The sequence below is a fragment of the Podarcis melisellensis genome (genome assembly GCF_964234715.1).
Source record: "Podarcis melisellensis genome assembly, chromosome: 8".
Lineage (NCBI taxonomy): Eukaryota > Metazoa > Chordata > Lepidosauria > Squamata > Lacertidae > Podarcis > Podarcis melisellensis.
In genome coordinates, this window is record NC_138540.1 from 73,352,214 (window position 1) to 73,373,405 (window position 21,192).

A 21,192-nucleotide genomic window follows, 5' to 3' on the forward strand; every position below is an offset into this window, starting at 1 on the left:
CCAAAATCGCAGGGCAGCAGCACGTATTGCAGAAGTTAGAAATGGCTGAGCCAGGCCACAGAACGATGAGAGCAAGTCCCACCCCGACTGAGATTTCATGGCATTTTGATTCAGTCCAAAGAACTGGAAAATATGAAGGCGCATTTTGATGCAGTAAGATTTATTCCGAAGAATTAGAAAATATGAAGGCACATTCTACTTATCAAATCTTAACTTACAGCACGAAAGGATGCTGGTGTGTGTGTGTGTGTGTGTGTGTGAAAGAGACAGAGACAGACAGACAGACCGCTCTTAGGTTCCTCCCCATAGCAACCTGACCTATGCCAGGCCCCTTCAGTAATGAGTGCAGATAGGCTTAGATACCTATATTCCAGCAAGTGGCATGTGTGTGTGCCATTTTGACATGAATGCCCAGCACTCTCCCACCCTGGTCTCAGACCCAGCTCTGCTGCTGGTGTTGCTGCTGCTGCTGCTGCTTCTGTTGCAGAGCTCTGGCAGCCAGGGTCCAGCGCTCCAGCCACTGCTGCAGGGTGAAGCCAAGGCGGCGCTCGGTGGGGAGTACAAACTGCGCGGGTTGCTCCCACCTGGAAGAGGGAAAACAGAGAGGGTGTTTCAGAGTGGCAGCTGGGCTAGCTTTTTGCTGGACCCCCCACCTCACCCCCCCAAAAAACCCAAGAACCTCAGAGCTGATAGGTCCTGCGCACCAATTTCTTTCTCTTTTTTAAGGGTGAATTATATATATATAATTATATATATAACTTCTGTTTTACAATTTAAGGCACTCATTTTTACATCCCTGAAACATCAATGACTTCCCTTGTCTTTCCATGGTTCATTTTACATATCATAAATCCCTGCACATTTTACAAAAGCTATACTATTCAGTATTCCATTATTACATCCATCAAAACATATATTCAATAAACGTTTTCCAATCTTCTCTAAACATATGTTCTTCTTCTTCTCTTATTCTATATGTTAAGTCTGCAAGCTGCGAATATTCTGTCAACTTGAGTTGCCATTCCTCTTTCGTTGGGGCCTCGCTCGTTTTCCATTTTTGGGCTAATAAAACACGGGCCGCAGTAGTAGCATACATAAATAACTTTTTCTTAATACCTGGGAATTTCAGTCTAAATTATCCCCAACAGAAAGGACTCTGGTTTTGGGGGGGGGAAAGTACTTTTAAACATTTTTTTCAATTAATTATGGATCATTTCCCAATTCTCTCTTACCCTCTTACAAGTCCACCACAGATGAAAGAATGTTCCCTCTATTTGCATCTCCAACACTTGTCTGATTCTGCCTTATACATCTTAGCAAGCCTACTCGGAGTTAAATACCATCTGTAAATCATTGTCAAGTAGGTCTCCTTCAAAGAATAACATGCTGTGAACTTCAAATCACTTTTCCAGAGGTTTTCCCAGAGGTTAAAATCTCTATTGTGTCCTATATCTATTGCCCAGTATCCACACATTATTCCTCACGGTTGATGGGATCCATGTTTGAGTAAGGCTGCCCTAACCCAAAGGTTTAGGGATGCGGGTGGCGCTGTGGGTTAAACCACAGAGCCTCGGACTTGCCAATCAGAAAGTCGGCAGTTCGAATCCCCACGACAGGGTGAGCTCCCATTGCTCGGTCCCAGCTCCTGCCAACCTAGCAGTTCGAAAGCACGTTAAAGTGCAAGTAGATAAATAGGTACCACTCCGGCAGGAAGGTAAACGGCGTTTCCGTGCGCTGCTGTGGTTCGCCAGAAGCAGCTTAGTCATGCTGGCCACATGACCTGGAAGCTCCCTCGGCCAATAAAGCGAGATGAGCACCGCAACCCCAGAGTCGCCCATGACTGGTCAGGGGTCCCTTTACCTTTAACCCAAAGGTAGATTGCCATGTTGAGTCCACCAACTCCCATCAGCCCCAAGCAGCATGGGCAACAGCCAGGGATGATGGGAGTTGTGGTCCCAACTGCATCCGGAAGGGACTAGGCTCAGGACTAGGCTTGCCAACCTCCCTCCACTTACCAGGCGTCCACAACAGCCTGTACCTCCTGCCAACGCTCAATACGACACCGGCACTGATCCGTCATGCGCTGGATCCGGGGCAGCAGCTCACGGACCTGCTCCTCATCGTGGCTCTGCACCTCCCGCACGAGAGCTGGGGACGGGGGGGGGGGGAGGGAGATTTGGGATAACTCGCTGAGTATCAAGCAGCAACTATGTATGGAGGTTTTTTACCTGCCACAACTTGTGGGTGGCCTCGGCTTCAGTCCACATCATCCAGAACAGATGATGAAACGGAAATGAAAAATGCATTTTTGAAATAGTATGGTAGTAGCAACTCCCCACCTGCACCAATGAAGCCTAGCACAGAACAGAAGGAAGTGTATTCATGGAGTTAAGGTATTTTCCAGTGTTCCTGAGAAAGAACATTGATGGGTATTGGTTGAGCCATTGGTGGAGGTCCACAGGTGAGGAAACTAGGCCTATTCTAGTCTTTTGGCTGGGCAGGAACTCTGATTCAAGAACCTCTTGCTTGAATGCAGAATACAGAGGGGGCGAGTGTGTGTGTGTGTGTGTGTGTGTGTGTGTGTAGAAACCAGCCTATTGTACAAGGGATAACATTCACACCTGTTGCTCCACCCACTTGTGCTTCTGGCCCCGCCCACAACTGGCACATGGCCTTCAAAAGCTTGCCTAGAAAGGAATGTGGCCCTCAGGCTGTAGGAAAAAACACCTCCCCCTTTCTTTCAGGAAGTGGATATTCCCAGCCCTAACTGAAGGTGCTGGGGACTGAAGCTGGGACCTTTACACAGGAAGCATATGCTTCACCCACAAGCCACGGCTCCCTTCTCCAAGAGATGCCACGCTAAGGCCAACTCACCCTGCGCATCTGGTTCTGGGGAGTTATCCAGCTGGCGCTGCAGGCTTCCTAGCGCCCTCTGCTTTGAGCCAAGTTGGGCACGCAGGAGCATGAGCATCTTCTTCAGCTCTGTGGTGTGCACGAGCAGCTCCTCCGGGGCCTGGAGACAGAGAGGAATGATGGAGCACAGGGCACAGCAGACATCAATACAAGATGCTGGAGAGCAACACAGGAAGGCCTCCCATTTTAGAAAAAGGGATCTAGGGCGGATTTTAGACCACTGGTAAAGGTTCGGAGTTAAGGGAACAGAGTCATTTTGACAAGCAGCAGCCCTATTTAAAATAAAGCTTCATGTTTAATTTCCAGTGATTTCACCCAAGAAACAGACGTTTTGTTTGATGTGGCAACGAACTGCATTTTGTTCTCTTGATACGGGTGATGGATATGGCTGGGCGATATATTGATATATCGCCCAAAACCAGTTTGAAGTCAAAATCGGTATGATATCAGTTTCACAATTTTTGACCTGGAAATGTATTGCAAACCATGATGCGATTTTTGGATAACGCACACACAATGTGGGGAGAAACTGTGAAGCCAGCCAATGCCTCTACATTATTTCAGACATTGTGACATATCAGTATATCGCAATGTTTAGCAGGTGATCTGTCACGATGTTGAAAACCAGTTATCGCCCAACCCTAGCGATGGACTAATCCAACAAAATTCTGTCCTGTTCTATAAAGTAAAAAGGTAAAGGTAAAGGGACCCCTGACCATTAGGTCCAGTCTTGGCTGACTCTGGGGTTGTGGAGCTCATCTCGCTTTATTGGCTGAGGGAGCCGGCGTACAGCTTCCGGGTCATGTGGCCAGCATGACTAAGCCACTTCTGGCACATGGAAACACCATTTACCTTCCTGCCTGAGTGGTACCTATTTATCTACTTGCACTTTGACGTGCTTTCGAACTGCTAGGTTGGCAGGAGCAGGGACCAAGCAACGTTAGCTCACCCCATCGCGGGGATTCGAACTGCCGACCTTCTGATCAGCAAGTCCTAGGCTCTGTGGTTTAACCCACAGCGCCACCAGCATTCTATAAACTAGGGCATACCTAAAGGTGCATACAGAATACAAATGCACACTTCATGGAACTGGGGTCGCTCAGAGCTCTTTGCTTTCACAGACAGGCCATGGAAATTATGTCGGCTTCTGCATAAAATGTGAAGCCGCTAGAACACATTTTTTCTTGCTAGAAAAGGAGCCTGCAAAAAAGGCTGTGCGGGATCCCAAGAACATGGGGAAGCCACCTTGCACCAGGCCAGGCTATTTGTCCATGAAGTATGACTCCCACCACCTGTTTCCTGGTCCTTTTAACATAGAGACAGCTAACCTGAGGCCCTCCAGAAGCTACTGGACTACAGCTCCCACCATCCCTGACCTCTGGGCCATGGTGGCTGGGGATGATGGGAGTAGCAGTCTAGCAAAAGCTGGAGTGTCACAGGTGAGTGCCTGCTGTCCTGCTATAAACAAAAAGGTGAACTCAGGACTTCCTGCATGGGATCTACCACTGGGCTATTGTGGGGAGGTTAGTGGGGGGGGGGGGGGAGAAAAAGTTATTTCAAGTGATCCAGCCCAGTTAGCTTCCTCCCCCCACCCCACCTAGATATAAACCAAGCCCACAGCAGAGAGGCACTCACCTTGTAGAGAGGGAAGGCAACTCCCTGGCACACATTGAGGAAGGGCTGGTACACGGCTGGCGCTGTTCGGCTCAGGCGGTGGATAGAAAGCTCATGGGTGGGGATTCGCTGGGACCTGAAATATTTTTTGGGGTGTGTGTGTCAGAAAGAAGGGCTCATGATTTCCCCTCCACCCCACACCAATCAAAGATGGAGGATGCATTCTGATCCCAACGCACACACATTTGTGTGCTTGCTTGAGGTATGAACATGGGCCCAGTCCACGCTATACATTTAAAGCAGTATCATACCACTTTGAATCCTTTACGGCTTCCCCCAAAGAATCCTGGGAAATGTAAAGGCCAGCAAGAGTTGTTAGGAGAGCCCTTTGTTCCGCACAGAGTTACGATTCCCAGAGTTCCCCGATTGTTAAACTACTCTGGGAATTGTACCTCTGGCAGGGGAATAAAGGACTCCCAAGAAACTCTTGGCGCCCTTTACATTTCCCAGGATTCTCTGGGGGAAGGCATGGCAATTTAAAGTGGCACGATACTGCTTAAAATGTTTAGTGCAGATGGGGCCATGGGATACACACAGCTCTAAGTGCAGTCAGGCTTAAAATATAAATTAACCACCCTCCAGATTACGCATCAGAGAAGGACAAGACTCGGAACCCATATCAATCTCATTTGAATACAGTTTAACTATTTGTACTTGTTTTGGCCAATATATTCCGGTTTTGATCATCGCAGGAGGAGCCAGGACCAATTAACCATCCGCCTCCAACCAGCAAAAGTCTTTAGCAGCCTTGCCCACCCCGCTGTCTCAACTCTAGCATGGTCCATGGTCAGTTGCAGTTCAACAGCATCTGGGGAGCACCAGAATCAGGGAAGCCTACTCTTACGTGCAGCCAGTTCTCCAGCTTCAACAATTTCGGGAGACATGGCCAAAGAAACTTAGAAGTAGGTATCTTGCTGCCCATTGTAGGGCTCTCCTGTTTCTAGAGCCCACAGCGTTGCTCATCCATGGGGAGGGGAGAAGGAGGACTCACGCAGGGAGATCGCGGCGCAGCAGGCAAGGCAGAGCGATGGTCCCAAACTGTCGAACCTCGCGGTCCACCCTATCCTCCAGTTGCTCAGCTGCTCCCTTCACCAATTGCTCTTGAGGCAGCAGTTTCTTTTCTATGAAGTCTTGGATCTGATGGAGAGACATAAAAGAAAAACCAGCATGGTCACAAAGATGGCACGTAAGCACAGTACCTCTGCTTCCAGGTGCAGAACATGGAATCCCAGGTCTCCTCACTGCACTTTTTGTAATATTTATTTTGAAAGTTTCTAGTCCTCAACGTTGCAGAACCCCACTTGGGTCAGGAACAACTCTAGTGGCAGTATGTCTGGAGGCGGTTGGAGGATGGATGGCGGCTAACGGATTGAGGTTGAATCCTGACAAGACAGAAGTACTGTTTTTGGGGAGACAGGGGAGAGCAGGTGTGGAGGACTCCCTGGTCCTGAATGGGATAACTGTGCTCCTGAAGGACCAGTTGCACAGCCTGGGAGTCATTTTGGACTCACAGCTGTCCATGGAGGCACAGGTCAAATCTGTGTCCAGGGCAGCTGCCTACCAGCTCCATCAGGTAATCAGGCTGAGACTGTCTTGCCAGAGTGGTGCATGCTCTGGTTATCTCCCACTTGGACTACTGCAATGTTTGAGGGTGGGATATAAATAAAAAATTATTATTATTATTATTATTATTATTTCCCGACTTCTAAGCAACAGATTCTGGCACATTGCCACCCCGGGCCATAAATATATCCATGTAGAGGTGAAAGGGAGCCTCAGATCTTGCCTCTGCCTGGTCCTTGCGAAGCTGTGATTTAAGATACGACGTTCCCTTGATGAGCGCCCGGATGTGCTGCTGTTTCTCATTCTGCAGGAAGGAGGCAGAGAAGGGAGATTAAGGTGCTACTTTTCAACAGACTGCACAAGGCACCCCCTTCCCCCAAAGCCTCTCCTAATGGCATAGGCACACACACGGCCACATTCACATCATCCAGTAAAAGCAGTATGGCACCACTTCAGTCACAGCTTCCCCCAAAGCATTCTGGGAGCTGAAGTTTGTTAAGGGGGCTGGGAGTTGTCAGGAGACCCTCGCAGAGCTAAAATTCCCAGAGTGGTTTAACACACCATTCCACTTCACAGGGCACTCTGGAAAGGGAAAGAGGGGGCTTTCAACAACCTCCTCCAATACAGCACCTGCCAGATGTTGCCAGAGGCACCACCAACCAATCAACATGACCTGTGGCCAGGGATGATGGGTATTGTAGTCCATTATATTTAAGCGGAGGGATGAGAGGGCGTAGAGAGAGAAACAAGATTGGCTCTTCCTAACCTAGAAGTTGACATCCTTCTGTATAATCAGCTCTGTTTAGGGAAGCTTTTAATGTTTGATGCATTACTGTATTTTAATATTTTGCTGAAAGCCACCCAGAGTGGCTGGGGTAGCCCAGCCAGATGGGTGGGGGTATAAATAATCAATTATTATTATTCATTCACATCCTGCTTACATGCCAAAATGGCTTCTAAGCAGTATTGTCTCAAGGCTTTTGACCCTACGCCTCAGACTCTCTGGATCTATTGCTGGGATAGCTCAGTTGGTAGAGAATGCCGGCTGTTCATCTCAGGGTCATGGGTTCAAGCCCCACGTTGGGCAAGAGATTCCTGCATGGCGGGGGGTGGGACTAGATGACCCTGGGGGTCCCCTTCCAACTCCACACACCTATGATCCCGAGACCCACACAACTCTTTCCCCCTCGAATATTTATCCTCCCTTCCACCTACTCACCACCAGGTGGCGGAAGTCCAGGATGCTCTGGCGTTTAGCTTGCACAGCCTGCAGTTCCTCGTGCCGGGTCCTCACTGCCTCTTCCAGCTCCCGGCAGCCCTGCAGAAGTCCGTCTCTGTATCCCCTCAACCGCACGGCCCGAAGCTCCAGCTCAAACGCAGCTCTGGGGATGGGAGGCAGCATGAAAAAAAAGGGGGAAGAGAATCCCTGAGACGTGTCTGTTCACACAGTGCACTTATTTTATTTATGGGTGTTTCCCCGTTTGCTTCCACTGCCCTTATTTTTATTCAACACCCCCCAATTGCACCCAAGACTACTACTGACCCCCCCGGGTCGTTCCAGCATACTGCCCCCTTCCCAGGGGCTGGTATCGCCCACTTTGGGAAACACTGGCTTAGAGTTTTGTTTTTAAGTGAGATGCACGGCTCCATTGCTACTCATGGTCTCCCCTGAAGGAGCCGCAACTGCAAGATCCGTCTTCTCACCTGGCCAGGATAGAGCGCTCCGAGTCATCAGACAGCAGGCTATGCATCTCCTGGACGACAGCTTCCAGCCGAGCCAAGAGGCTCCTCTCCTGGGCATTTAAAGGGATCTGCTCCACACAAAGCATCTCGCACTTGCTCCAGCCCTCCTGGAGAGGAATTGAAATTGAAATACTTTATTGTCACATGTACAACTTGTATAGAGTGAGATTACACGAGCACCCCCCACTCAGCTCTCTTAGTCTAAATTCCCCTCATTTACTGACGCACACCCACCAAACCCAAAAGTCAGTTGCCCTGTTGTTATCTTTTCATTCAGCAGCTTAACAGCTCATGGATAGAAGCTGTTCTTTACCCTGTTGGTGCGACTAATCATGCTTCTATATCTTCTGCCCAAGGGCAGGAGATCAAGAAAGTGCTGGCCAGGGTGTGAATCATCCCTGAGGATTTTCCTCACTCCCCTGAGGCAACGTTCTTCCGCTATTTCCTCCAGCGGATTCACGGGACAGCCCATAATATCTTGTGCTGTATTCACCACCCTCTGTAGGCACTTCCTATCAGTTGATGTCAAACCAGGAAGAAGGAAAGCAAAGACTATGAGCTCCGTCTTTTCTTTGGCACCCAACCCCTATGGAAAATGACAGTGCTAACAAAGCTGGGGAAGGTTTGGCTCAGTGGCAGAGCATCTGCTTCGTACACAGGAAGTCACAGGTTCAATCCCTGACATCTCCAGGCAAGGCAGGGAAAAGCCCCTGTCTGGAAGCCTGGAGAGCTGCTGCCGATCGAGTGCAGACAGAACTGAACTCGAGGGACCAAAGGTCTGACTCAGTAGAAGGCAGCTAATAAATAATAATAATAATAATTTATTTATATGCCTCCCACCTACCTGGATTGCCCCAACCACTCTGGGCGGCTTCCAACAAATTAAAACACAGTAAGACATCACACATTAAAAACTGCCCTATACAGGGTTGTCTTTCAGATGTCTTCTTAAAGTCAGAGAGTTGTTTATTTTCTTGACATCTGATGGGAGGGCGTTCCACAGGGTGGGTGCCACTACTGAGAAGGCCCTCTGTCTGGTTCCCTCTAACATCATTTCTCATAGTGAGGGAAGCACCAGAAGGCCCTCGGAGCTAGACCTCAGCGTCCAAGCTGAACAATGTGGGTGGAGACACTCCTTCAGGTATACCGGGCCAAGGCCATTTAGGGCTTTAAAAGTCAGGACCAGCTCTTTGAATAATGCTCAGAAACATAGCTTCCAATGTCCTTATCACCAGATCCGCCTTAAATCCTGCTGCCCAAAATAATTTGGAGAGATCAATTATACACTTCCAAGGAAACAAGTTTTCAGATAACTGGTGTCTTTAGTTAGCTCTCTCAGAATTCACACAAGAGTGAATATGGGCAGCACAAGCACCTTCAAGCAGTGAAAAACTGAATGTATGAACTGGCCGAAGTAAAAGCTGCATTGGAAATGGCACTCATTCAGAAACTCAGACAAGGTAGGTGTTTGACAGCCCTATTCACGAGAGATAAAACAGACCATGTGTGAACCATAGCTATACATTCAGCCACAAGGCAGCGACAAGGGCTGTCACCTGTATGAGGGTCCGGACAGAGGGCAGGTCATTCATTGGCTCCGAGACATCCTCCAGGTGGGCATTATCATAGCGAAACCTGAGCATGGGGCAGAAAGGAGAGAACTGTAGACCCCGAAGTGCCTCATCAGATACCGAGGGGAAGACTGACTTTGAGCGATTGCTGGACATTGTGCGTTTCCCTCCACCCCCACCACTTCCCCTGAGCCTTGATGGGCTTACTGGTGCCAAAGAACAGCGATGCTTCTGTAAAAAATAGCTTGTTCGGGGCCAGCCAGGTTAAGTTGCTCACAGTTCTGCTCCACAGAGAGACATTGCGGGTAATTGAAATGGGGGCCAGTGAAGAACCTCAGACCTTCTCCTCAGTCCATGGCTCCTCTCCCTAGGTCACAACCTTCCCTGGCCGTGGCTCATTATTATTATTATTTAGTAATTAATTAAATTTGCATACTGCCCTATACACCCCAGGTCTCAGGGCAGTTCATGAAATAAACATCACAATATAAAAAAGCAGAAAATACATAATGAAAACAAAAACAAAGACAACCCAATAATCCCACCTTCCACGGCACTGGCTGTCAATCAGTGGCTGTCTGATTAAAGAGGAACATTTTTGCCTGGCACCTAAATGAAGGCACCAGGTGAGCCTCCCTGGGGAGAGCATTCTACCAATAGAGAGCCACTGCAGAAAAGTCCCATTCTCATGCTGCCACCCTCCGGACCTCTCCAGAGGCTGCCCGGGGGTGCTGGGTGGTGTCATTAGCCCAGGAGACCCAACGCCGCCATCCCTCTCCCCCAGGGCAGGACCTACTTGAGGGCTTCCACATCCCTAGGAATGTTGATGCTGGTGGTGAGCTCCTGCAGCTGCTGTGTGTTCTGCAAGGCAAGGTGCTCCAGGGCTGAAAGGATGTGGGCTGGAGGGTGGGAGCCAGCTACTTTCTGTGGGGAGACAGGGAAAGCTAGTGAGGATGACCTCAAAGACAGAGAGAGAGAAAGAAGAGACTGCTCACAGGCAGTCATAGAGCAGGCTGTCCAAGCAAAGCAACAGGCTTCCTCATCGCTGCTCCGCAATGTGTGGTCCTACCTCCACAACGCTCAGCCAGTGCTGGTAGGAAGGGTTCAGTTGCTCCTCATTCATCCCGCTGCTGAGAGACACCAAAGGAAAAAAAGAAAGTGTTAGAAATTCAAGGGCAGGTGCAGGGAACCTGTGGCCCTCCATATGTGGCTGAACTACAACTCCCATCAGCCCCAGCATGCATAATCCAGCAACATCTCCGGAGGGCTGCAGGTTCCCCCAAACCTGCTCAGGGAGGCAGGGAGAAAAGGACAGGTAAGAATGACCAGGATGCTTTTCAAAGGGGAAGGCTACCAAAAGGGAAAGGGCACTCCCAAATGGTTTGAAGACCTAAGGTGTCTGGAAAGGACAAACTATGTGGGTGTAGAATTGGGGAGAGGGTCTTTAGCTGTAAGGGCTTTAGAAAGGGAGCACCATGGCACTGGACCAAGACGGGGAGCCAGTGCAGGAATTTCGTGGGGGGAGTAGAATTATGAACTGCTTTCCTTCTAGAAGATCCCAAGTTCAGCCCATCACAACTCATAGAATCATACGAGATAGTGGTAACCTGGCAGAAGCAGGCAAAGTCCCACTAAAGCAAACCCCCCATCTAAAAAATTGGAGGATTAGCACTGCAGCAGAGACCTCAGAGTCCCAGTTCGGTTAGCCAGCACTATGTTGGGCCGTCCAAAGAGACTGTGGCTCATTTTCTAGATACCCAATGTGAAATCCGGAAGCTGGGCACTCGTGGAGCAAGGGAGAGGTCTACAATGCAAGGCGAATGGGAGGAAAGTATACAAAACATGGGTGAAATGTAAGGGAAGTGGAAAACGGGTGGAAGATAGGCTCTTACGGAAAATGCCCTGATACGCTGTGCTCAAAGAGGGTCTTCAGGAAGTGGAAGCGCAGCTGGCAGGCCTCCTGGACATCTCGCTGGAGAGAAACAAGGGACAGACCTCAGCTAAGGTTTCTCCCCCCAAATACACCTACCTCCAGCCTGTTAAAAAATGCAGTTAACAGGTTAATTCTCCATGAGTCAGCAGAAACTATGGCTCATTTGCCACAATGCACTGGCAGGCTAACTCTGTTATCTGTGCTATGGGGCAGATTTGAGAGAAACTTTGCATATAAAAACTCAGGTTACAGCATGCTGTGTGTGTTGTTGTGGTGGTAAGGGATTGCAGGCCTTGTTGAAGGTTATATGATGAAACTGTGGATTTGAGTGAATATTTTTTGAAGAGATCATCTGAGGAAGAAGTTGGAAAATCGGCAGACTTCAGAGAACTCATTAAGTTGAAGGACACTGCAAGCAACTGAACCAAGGACTTGGCTGTGGACATTAACGCAAGCATGGACTTTGAAGCAACAAGTATGTGAAGTGCATGTTGGTGTTGGCCTAGTAAAATGACAACTCTGCTAAGTACCTGTTTTCTGCGGTGAGCTTAACCGCTTGACTGAGCTTTCACAGTGCATACACCCAAAACAGCCCTCCAAATCTACTGAATTACGTGCCCCGAAAGCTGTGTCTGGTCTCATACTGCAGAACCTTGGCATGTGCTAGAACTCGTGCAAAAACACTACAGCCAATGCTAGAATGTTGGAAGATTCAGGACAGAAATAACATCTTCACACATAGTTAAACTATGGAACTCATTCCCACAAGATGCACTGAGGGCCTCCAACTCGTGTGGCTTTAACAGAGAATTAGACAAATTCCTGGAGAAGGAAAACACTGGCTCCAAACCCTGATGGCTACTTTCACTGTCAGAAGCAACATGTTTCTGAATACAAGATGCTGGAAACCACAGGAGGGAAGAGCGCTGTTGGGTTCAGGTCCTGTTTGCAAGCTTCCCATAGGCATCCGGTTGGCCGCTGTGAGAACAGGATGACTTTGGAGGCAGTCACTGCCTCTCAGCCTAGCCTACCTCGCAGGGTCATTGTGGGAATTACAGGGGTGCCTCGCAAGACGAAATTAATTCGTTCCGCAAGTCTCTTCGTCTTGCGAGTTTTTCGTCTTGCGATGCACGGTTTTCAATAGGAATGCATTGAAAATCAATTAATGCGTTCCTATGGAAACCGCCTTCCCCCGACCTCTTCTGGCGGGCGGCATTTTAAAATCGCCCGGGACAGCGGAGGACTTCTCCGCTGTCCGGGGCGATTTAAAAGCCCCTGGGAAGGCAGGCAGGGGGGACAAAGACTTTTGCCCCCCCGCCTGCCTTCAGAAAAGGTCCAGGACAGGCGCGGACCTCTCCGCAAACAGCGGGAGCGCTCCTTGCGGAGAGTTGCAAGCGCGCCCAGGCTTTCCCGCCCCGCCGCCGGGCTTCGGGACCAAAGCCGGGCGGCGGGGGGAGGCTTTCTCGTCCCGCCGCCCGGCATCGGGACGATGCCCCGAAGCCGGGCGGCGGGGGGAGGCTTTCCCGCCCCGCCGCCCGGCTTCGGGACATGGTTCCGATGCCAGGCGGCGGGGGGAGGCTTTCTTGCCCCGCCGCCCGGCATCGGGACGATGCCCCGAAGCCGGGCGGCGGGGGGAGGCGTTCCTGCCCCGCCGCCCGGCATCGGGACGATGCCCCAAAGCCGGGCGGCGGGGGGAGGCTTTCCCGCCCCGAAGCCGGGCGGCGGGGGGAGGCTTTCTCGCCCCGCCCAGCATCGGGACGATGCCCCGAAGCCGGGCGGCGGGGGGAGGCTTTCCCGCCCCGAAGCCGGGCGGCGGGGGGAGGCTTTCTCGCCCCGCCCAGCATCGGGACGATGCCCCGAAGCCGGGCGGCGGGGGGAGGCGTTCCTGCCCCGCCGCCCGGCATCGGGACGATGCCCCGAAGCCGGGCGGCGGGGGGAGGCTTTCTCGCCCCGCCGCCCAGCATCGGGACGATGCCCCGAAGCCGGGCGGCGGGGGGAGGCGTTCCTGCCCCGCCGCCCGGCATCGGGACGATGCCCCGAAGCTGGGCGGCGGGGGGAGGCTTTCCCGCCCCGCCGCCCGGCATCGGGACATGGTTCCGATGCCAGGCGGCGGGGGGAGGCTTTCCCGCCCCGCCGCCCGGCTTCGGGACATGGTTCCGATGCCAGGCGGCGGGGGGAGGCTTTCTCGCCCCGCCGCCCGGCATCGGGACGATGCCCCGAAGCCGGGCGGCGGGGGGAGGCGTTCCCGCCCCGCCGCCCGGCATCGGGACATGGTTCCGATGCCGGGCGGCGGGGGGAGGCTTTCTCGCCCCGCCGCCCGGCATCGGGACGATGCCCCGAAGCCGGGCGGCGGGGGGAGGCGTTCCTGCCCCGCCGCCCGGCATCGGGACAATGCCCCGAAGCTGGGCGGCGGGGGGAGGCTTTCCCACCCCGCCGCCCGGCATCGGGACGATGCCCCGAAGCCGGGCGGCGGGGGGAGGCGTTCCTGCCCCGCCGCCCGGCATCGGGACGATGCCCCGAAGCCGGGCGGCGGGGGGAGGCGTTCCTGCCCCGCCGCCCGGCATCGGGACGATGCCCCGATGCCGGGCGGCGGGGGGAGGCTTCAAAAGCCGTCCAGGGGCTTTTAAATCGCCCCGGACAGTCCCGGGGCGATTTAAAAGCCCCCGGTTAGGCAGGCAGGGGGGGCAAAGACTTTTGCCCTGGACCTCTTCCGAAGGCGGGCGGGGGGCAAAAGTCTTTGCTCCCCCCCTGCCTGCCTTTCCGGGAGAGCGGAAAAGGCAGCGCTGCCTTCCCGCTCTCCCGGAAAGGCAGGCAGGGGGGAGCAAAGACTTTTGCCCCCCGCCCGCCTTCGGAAGAGGTCCAGGGCAAAAGTCTTTGCCCCCCCTGCCTGCCTTCAAAAGCCGTCCGGGATAGCGGGAAGCGCTTCCCTGCTATCCCGGACCGCTTTTAAAATGCTGGCGGTGGGGAGCAAAGCCTTTCGCCCCCGTCGGCCTTCCTGGACCTCTTCTGAAGTCCGGAGGGGGGAAAAAGGCTTTGCTCCCCACCGCCAGCATTTAAAAAAAGGTCCCCGAGATTTCCCTATGGGCTTTCGTCTTGCGATGCAAGCCCATAGGGAAAATCGTCTAGCGAAGCGTCGCAAAACCCGAAAAACCCCTTCGTCTTGCGGGTTTTTTGTCTTGCGAGGCATTCGTCTTGCGGGGCACCACTGTAAATGAGGGAGAGAATGCCGCCTTGAGCTCCTTGGAGAGGGGAAAAAGTTGGGATATAAGCACCAGAAATTAAAAGATTATGATTTCAGAATCAAGGTTTCGGCCAATAAGTAACCAGACATTGGTACGTACACTTTGACCAGAAAGAGCTGTCCTTAAGCCAGTACTGCAAAGTAAATAAGTACTTGGAAATCCCGATTTCCCTGATCTCAAGTAAATATACCTTTGCAAGAAGCTACTCTGCCCTCTTCCCCGCAAGCAAGCCACCAGTCCTCACCAAAACCTCCGGCTCCATGCTGGGGAATCCAGGCTCCGGGGCTTTCTTGCTGAACACCACCGCTGCCCTGGCCTTCCTACAGAGAACAAATTAGAATGGAGAGAACCCCTTCCAGCAGCTGGGCAGACCTCTCAAACATTCCTGCATGAGCATCGTGGGCAAAGCAACTAATGCACATACAAAGTGACTGTTCATCCGCCACCCGGAACTCATTAGAGTTCCATCCAGGCAAAAGCAATCAAGGAGGGGGCAAAGCCGGGGCCAGTGAGGGGTGTGGCCTGGAGAGGGGGCGTGGCCTCACAAGAGTTCCAAGGGCCAGGCAGGGAGGGCCACATTCGGCTCTTGGTTCCCTACTCTGGACGAATGTGTCCTGCTTTTCCAAGAGACTGGAAATGGGGGACTGTACCTCTCCATCTCTTGCAGCTGCTCCAGGCGGCCTCCGACTTTTGCCGCTCTCGCTTGCAGTTGCTGACGCTCTGCTGCGACCCGGGCAGAGTACGCCTTGAGCAGCAAGCTGCGGCGCTTGGCATCCCGGATCTCCTCCTGCGCCATCTCCAGGGCGACCTCTGAGACCAGATGAGAGCAAGGGTGCATCACAAATTGGGCCGTATGGGCACTCCTACGCAACTTTGGGATCTCTGCACAAGTGCTAGAATAACAACCAAGATCCCCTGTGTTGGATTGTCACAAGTGCTAGAATAGGCATTAGTTTTGGCCTCTTTTTTATTTTTTTAAACAACAACTCAAGGTTCTAGTCCTTATGACTGTTGAGCCAACGTCTTCCCACTCACCATCCGCCACGAGCTCATGCTGTGCTGATTCAATCTGCAAGTCCAGCTGCTGCAGCTCCCCCCGCAGGCGGGAGATGTCTTGGACCAGCTGCTTACGGCGTTCCTTCTCTGATTCTGAACTGCTGGGCTTACCCTGGGGAGAAAAACACCAGCCCTGCCAGGGTGGAACTCTGCCGAAGCACATTAAAGCTCACTCACACCTCATTTGCCCACAATACTCATAGACATAAGGCAATCCTCCTCCCTCCCCACTATCCCACAAACGTAGGGTGTGAATGTGGCCTCTATCTCCAAGTTTTCCCCCTCCACGTCCTAAAGGCAGCCCCCTCCCCACAGATTACAAAGCCCAAGCCACAGGGAGTAGCAGCAACACCCAAATCCCTGCCGGTATATTGATCTCTCACCTCAGTCTCCTCCATCTGCCGATACCTACATGAAAGTTTCAGGTTAAGAAAACCAACAGTTTCCCATTTTTCTTTAGTCGCTACAACAACTACGTCCAGAAGTCATAAGAAGCCAACAAGCACAGAACCCAGTTTTCTCTGCTGCAGGTGTGCTCCCACTTCCATCCCTTGAGGTAAATAGCCATTTAAAAAAAAAGTCTGGAAGCTTCTGATTCTGATGAATAATCACAATTCAGTGCTTACTTCCACACCCTAAGCTGTGGTTGATCTTAACAATGGTGTGTTGAAAATGCCAGCTTTGTAAACCATGGTTTGATGTCTTTCAAACAAATTGTATGTTAAGATCAACCATAGTTTGCTGGGTCTGGATGAGATGCCAAGCTGCGATTCTTGAAACACCAAAGCCCTTTTCATGGATGTGGCAAGGGAGCAAAAGGGGAGAGTGTGAGAGCTCAGCAAGGGGCTAGGCTTGCTTATAACACAGTAAACCGTGGTGAAGATGTAAGCAATGTGTTTAAAGAGAAGTCAGAAAACAGGAACAAGTTCATCATTTGGAGTAATACTGATGAAGAAGGCAGTGGCACTAAGGTTGTTCTACAGAAAGGTTGTTCTACAGCCCTCTAGAGCAGGGCTGCCTCTTTTTGGGGGGTGGAGGAAGAGTGCCTCTGCTGCTGTTCTTTTAACCACAGCCAGGCATACAAATTAAGCAGGTAATACATCCCTGGCATGAAATAAATAGTGGGCAAAGCTTCACCTGCTGAATTTTTGGATGTCAGGCTACTGAAGGCAAAAAAGCCCCAACACTTAAAAATGCAAAGGTTTGGGAAAGTATAAAAGTCCTATCCTGGTGCCAAAATGACAACAAACACAGGCAGAAGTCAGCCTAGTCTCCCTCGTAGGATTGTTGTGGTGGGATAAGAAGGGAGTGGTGGAAAGCATCTACTTGGAGGAATGGCAGATTATAAAAAGGAAATACACTACAGAAATCCAACCGGTGCTGCTTCCTCCTTCATGGAGAAGCAGACAAAGGGGAGGAACACAGAAAGTTGCCTTATACCAAATCAGCCCACAGGGCTATCTGGCTCAGAACTGTCTACTCTGACTGGCAGCAGTTCTCCAGGGTTTCTGGCAGGGTCCTCTCCCAGCCCGACCTGGAGATGCCACAAATTGAACCTGGGACTTTCTGCATGCAAAGCAGATGCTCTACCAGTGAGCTACAGCACAACGGCAAAGGAACTTGCCCATTGCTGAACTTCGCTTGCCACACCATTGTTGCAAAGGGTGAAAAAAAGAGGAGGGATAACTCTTAGCAGAAGGAGGTGTGGAACGCTGGAGACCCTAGTAACAAGGAAGTAACTCCTGTTTAGGTCAGCGGAAATTACTTCTGACACAATGCCCACCAAAAGGATACCATAGCAAGTTGCCCCGGATCTTCTTTACGGTCCTATAGTATCAACAAAGAGAAAAATGAAGTCAATGAAGTGCATTGTATCCCCCACTACTTGATCTCTGTGCCAAAAAATACTGTCACCCCAATTTCAAAGTGGAACATGTGCAGAGGAAGGTGACCAAGGGTCTGGAAACCAAACCTTATTAGGAATGATTGAAGGAATTGAGTATGTTTAGCATGTAAAGAGGAGACTGAGAGGAGATACAATAACCATCTTCAAATATCTTAAGGGCTGTCACGTGGAAGATGGAGCAAGCTTGCTTTCTCCTGTTCTGGAGGGTAGGACTTGAGCCACTGGCTTCAGGTTACAAGAAGGGAGATTCTGACTAAACATCAGGAATAATTTTCTGACAGTAAGAGCTGTTTGACAGTGGAACAGACTCCACTGATTGGGAGCCGCCCAGAGTGGCTGGGGAAACTCAGCCAGATGGGCGGGGTATAAATAATAAATTATTATTATTATTATTATTATTGTGGACTCTCCTTCCTTGGAGGTTTCTAAGCAGAGGCTGGATGCCCATATGTCATGGGTACTTTAGCTGAGATTCCTGCATTGCAGGGGGTTGGAATAGATGACTCTCGGTGTCCCTTCCAACTCTGTAATTCTCAGCCTAGCGTTAAAGGCACGAGAACAGAGCCAATAATAAAAGATGGCTGTTTCAGCCCATCTGCTTCCCAAGACGTCCCATGAACACAAACAGGATCCCAGGAGTAGCAAAATTCCTCATGTCAAAGAATTGCTGAATGTGGGTAGCTAGCTTCACCCGAGACGGGGAGCCTGTGGCCCTCGAAGTTGTGTGCTGGACTCCAATTCCAACCGGCCGAAGCCAGCATGAAGTCCAGCCAACATCTACCAGCTCCTCACTGTGACAAAAACAAAAAGCCAAATCCATTTAGCTTCTTACCTTTGGTGGCGAACATGCTGGATGACGAATTTCCAGATCTCAGCACACTGACCTGAGCACATCCTGGAGAGTAGGGGAAAAGACAGAAAGCATTTATATTCCACTCATAAGCCATAAAGGCTTCCAGAGCAGTCGCATACAGCCCGTTACATGCAACCAGCATGCAACTCCACGGTTGCCCATATGCTTCTGGGCAAAGTTCTAGGCTCTTGGATTAATTGACAAAGCCTTTAATAACTTGGGACCAGAATCCCTTAAGGTCTACTCGATTCATTATATCGCTGCCTGGCCGAGGAGGTCTTTGTGGGAAACGCTGTTAGCAACCCCCCATGGCTCAGACCCACCTGCACATTCAGAATTGTGGGCCTATTTCAGTAGGCCTCTCTCCCCTCCCTGAACGTCCAGTGCTTGGCGAGGACAATTTTTGTTTGAGCAGGCATTTTATGTAAGGTTTCAGATTCTGATGGACAATTTTTATCTCTGCTGTACACAACTGGGTTAAACAGGGGGAAATGTGGAATTAATCTGCTTAGAAGAGACTGGAATTCTAAGACAGACATTGTTGGAAGAAAACGTTACAGGTGCAGCCTTCTAACACCCATCAGGCCCAAGCATTGCAGCCAGAGCCCCATTAGGATGGGTTGAATGGAAAATAGGGAGGCAGGCAGGCAGAAGCAGAGTCAATGATAGGTGAACTCAGCCAATTCTAGTTACAGGTAGGTCTACCATAGTCGAAACAAAATAATAATAAAAAAATCCTTCCAGTAGCACCTTACAGACCAACTAAGTTAGTTATTGACATGAAAGCTCATACCAATAACTAACTTAGTTGGTCTCTAAGGTGCGCTGTGGGTTAAACCACAGAGCCTAGGGCTTGCCGATCAGAAGGTCGGCGGTTCGAATCCCTGCGACGGGGTGAGCTCCTGTTGCTCGGTCCCTGCTCCTGCCAACCTAGCAGTTTGAAAGCATGTCAAAGTGCAAGTAGATAAATAGGTACCACTCCGGCGGGAAGGTAAACGGCGTTTCCATGCGCTGCTCTGGTTCGCCAGAAGCAGCTTAGTCATGCTGGCCACATGACCTGGAAGCTGTACACCGGCTCCCTTGGCCAATAAAGCGAGATGAGCGCCGCAACCCTAGAGTCGGTCACGACTGAACCTAATGGTCAGGGGTCCCTTTATCTTTAAGGTGCTACTGGAAGGATTTATTTATTTATTTATTTTGTTTCAGCCTATTCTAGTTTTCTCCCCATCCTCCTCCCTGCTGGTTGAGGGCAGACTTAAGCCAACAAAGGTCCTGTAAATCTAAGAGGAGAGCCCTGGTGGATCAGTCCAATGGCCCACCTAGCATAACATCCTGTTCTCACAGTGGCCGACCAGATGCTTGTGGGAAACCAGAGAGCCAGCATGGTGTAGTGGTTAGAGTACTGGACTAAGACCTTTGAGGCCTGGGTTCAAATCCCCACCGAATCTGGCTTCGGGCCAGACACTGCCTCTCAGCCTAACCTACCTCACAGGGTCCTTGTGGAGATTAAATGAGGCGGGGTGGGGGGAGAACTGCGTATGCCACCTTGAGCTTGAGGTGGGATAGCTCAGCCGGTGGAGCGTAAGACTCAGGCTTGTGGGTTCATGCAAAAGAAAAGGATCCTTTCAAATGCTACATGCAATAAAATAAACCTGCAAGCAAGACCTAGGCGCAACAGTACCCTGCCCCGCTAGATTCCCAGCAACTGGGTCACCAGAGGCGTAAGGCCCTGAACTCTGCACATGCTCAGAGGCACTCGCTTTGATTGAGTTTTTGAAATACACTCCAGGAAGCCGCCTGGCGGGCGCGGGTCTGAGTCAGGAGAGGGCCGAATGTCACCCACCGGCGGGCTGCACTCTCGGAGGGGACTCTGTCCGGCGGGAGCTGCATCTCCTCGGCCGCCCAGCGCCGGAGCTCCTGCGCCAGCGACGCCCCGCTGCCCCACTCCATCCCGACCACAGCAGCGGCTCGACGGAACTTCTCCCGCAGATGCTGCTGCTGCTGCTTCTTTTTTCCCGCTGCCTGCGCGGAACTTCAACTCCAGCGCCTTCCCTCCCGGGCTCCACCCACCCTCGCGTGGCACGCCGGGAGATGTAGTCCCGTGTCGCAAGAACTGCTGGGACGTGTCCCGGAGAGGGAGGGGGAGAGCGCGAAAAAGAGAGACTCCGCTTTCGCACAGGCTGCTGGGATTTGTAGTTTCGGGTTGGCTGTGAGAGGGCTGAGCGTCTGCCCGAAAGGCCGTGTCTGATTGTCTTGCTATTCCTATTAGTACAGTACATTTTTTTGCTTCTTTGTTCTTAACCCGCTTTATGACTTATGCGTGCGTTTCGAAATGTGTGTGTGTGTGTGTATATATACACTGTTTTACAATTTAGAATACTCATTTAAACATCCTTAAAATATAAATTCATTCCCTTCTTCTCTTTCCATGGCTCATTTTGCATATCATAAATTTCTGCATATTTTACATAAATTAAACCATTCAGTATTCCATTATTACATCCATCAAAACTTGCTTACATTGTTGAATTTATCTTAATGCTGCCAGCGCTTTCAAGTGTACACGATTTCCCCTTATATATTCAATAAACATTTTCCGATCTACTTTAAACGTATGTTCTTCTTGTTCTCTTATTCTATATGTTAGGTCCGCAAGCTGCTCATATTCGGTCAGTTTATGTATATGTAATATAAACCCACAACGCACTTCCCTTAAGAAGCAGGTACGAATCTCCGGG

At 51.0% G+C, this 21,192-nt stretch overlaps 1 protein-coding gene across 1 annotated transcript; it reads right to left on the reverse strand.

Moving 5' to 3' along the window:
• Positions 1 to 143: 143 nt before the first annotated feature.
• HAUS5 (HAUS augmin like complex subunit 5) lies at positions 144 to 20,514 on the reverse strand. The gene is made up of 19 exons (XM_081920645.1): positions 20,298 to 20,514; positions 18,434 to 18,496; positions 17,490 to 17,522; positions 16,079 to 16,103; positions 15,675 to 15,807; positions 15,290 to 15,449; positions 14,884 to 14,959; positions 11,357 to 11,436; positions 10,534 to 10,594; positions 10,261 to 10,388; positions 9,450 to 9,528; positions 7,855 to 8,000; positions 7,370 to 7,532; positions 6,374 to 6,454; positions 5,579 to 5,724; positions 4,549 to 4,663; positions 2,875 to 3,013; positions 2,016 to 2,148; positions 144 to 584 (listed from the first exon to the last, which is right to left on the reverse strand). Exons 1-19 carry the CDS (start codon positions 20,402 to 20,404, stop codon positions 434 to 436), a joined length of 2,019 nt encoding a protein of 672 aa, XP_081776771.1. The 5' UTR covers positions 20,405 to 20,514; the 3' UTR covers positions 144 to 433.
• Positions 20,515 to 21,192: the final 678 nt, after the last annotated feature.

Bases quoted from the DNA above. Each gene is read 5' to 3' on its own strand.
- HAUS5 (XM_081920645.1), bottom strand. From the start codon at position 20,404: ATGGAGTGGGGCAGCGGGGCGTCGCTGGCGCAGGAGCTCCGGCGCTGG. The intron at 16,104-17,489 runs GTATCCTTTTGG...ACTTTCATGTAG, and splicing joins ATCCGGGGCAACTTGCTATG to GTATCGGCAGATGGAGGAGA. The intron at 15,450-15,674 runs GTGAGTGGGAAG...ATCTGGTCTCAG, and splicing joins GCATGAGCTCGTGGCGGATG to AGGTCGCCCTGGAGATGGCG.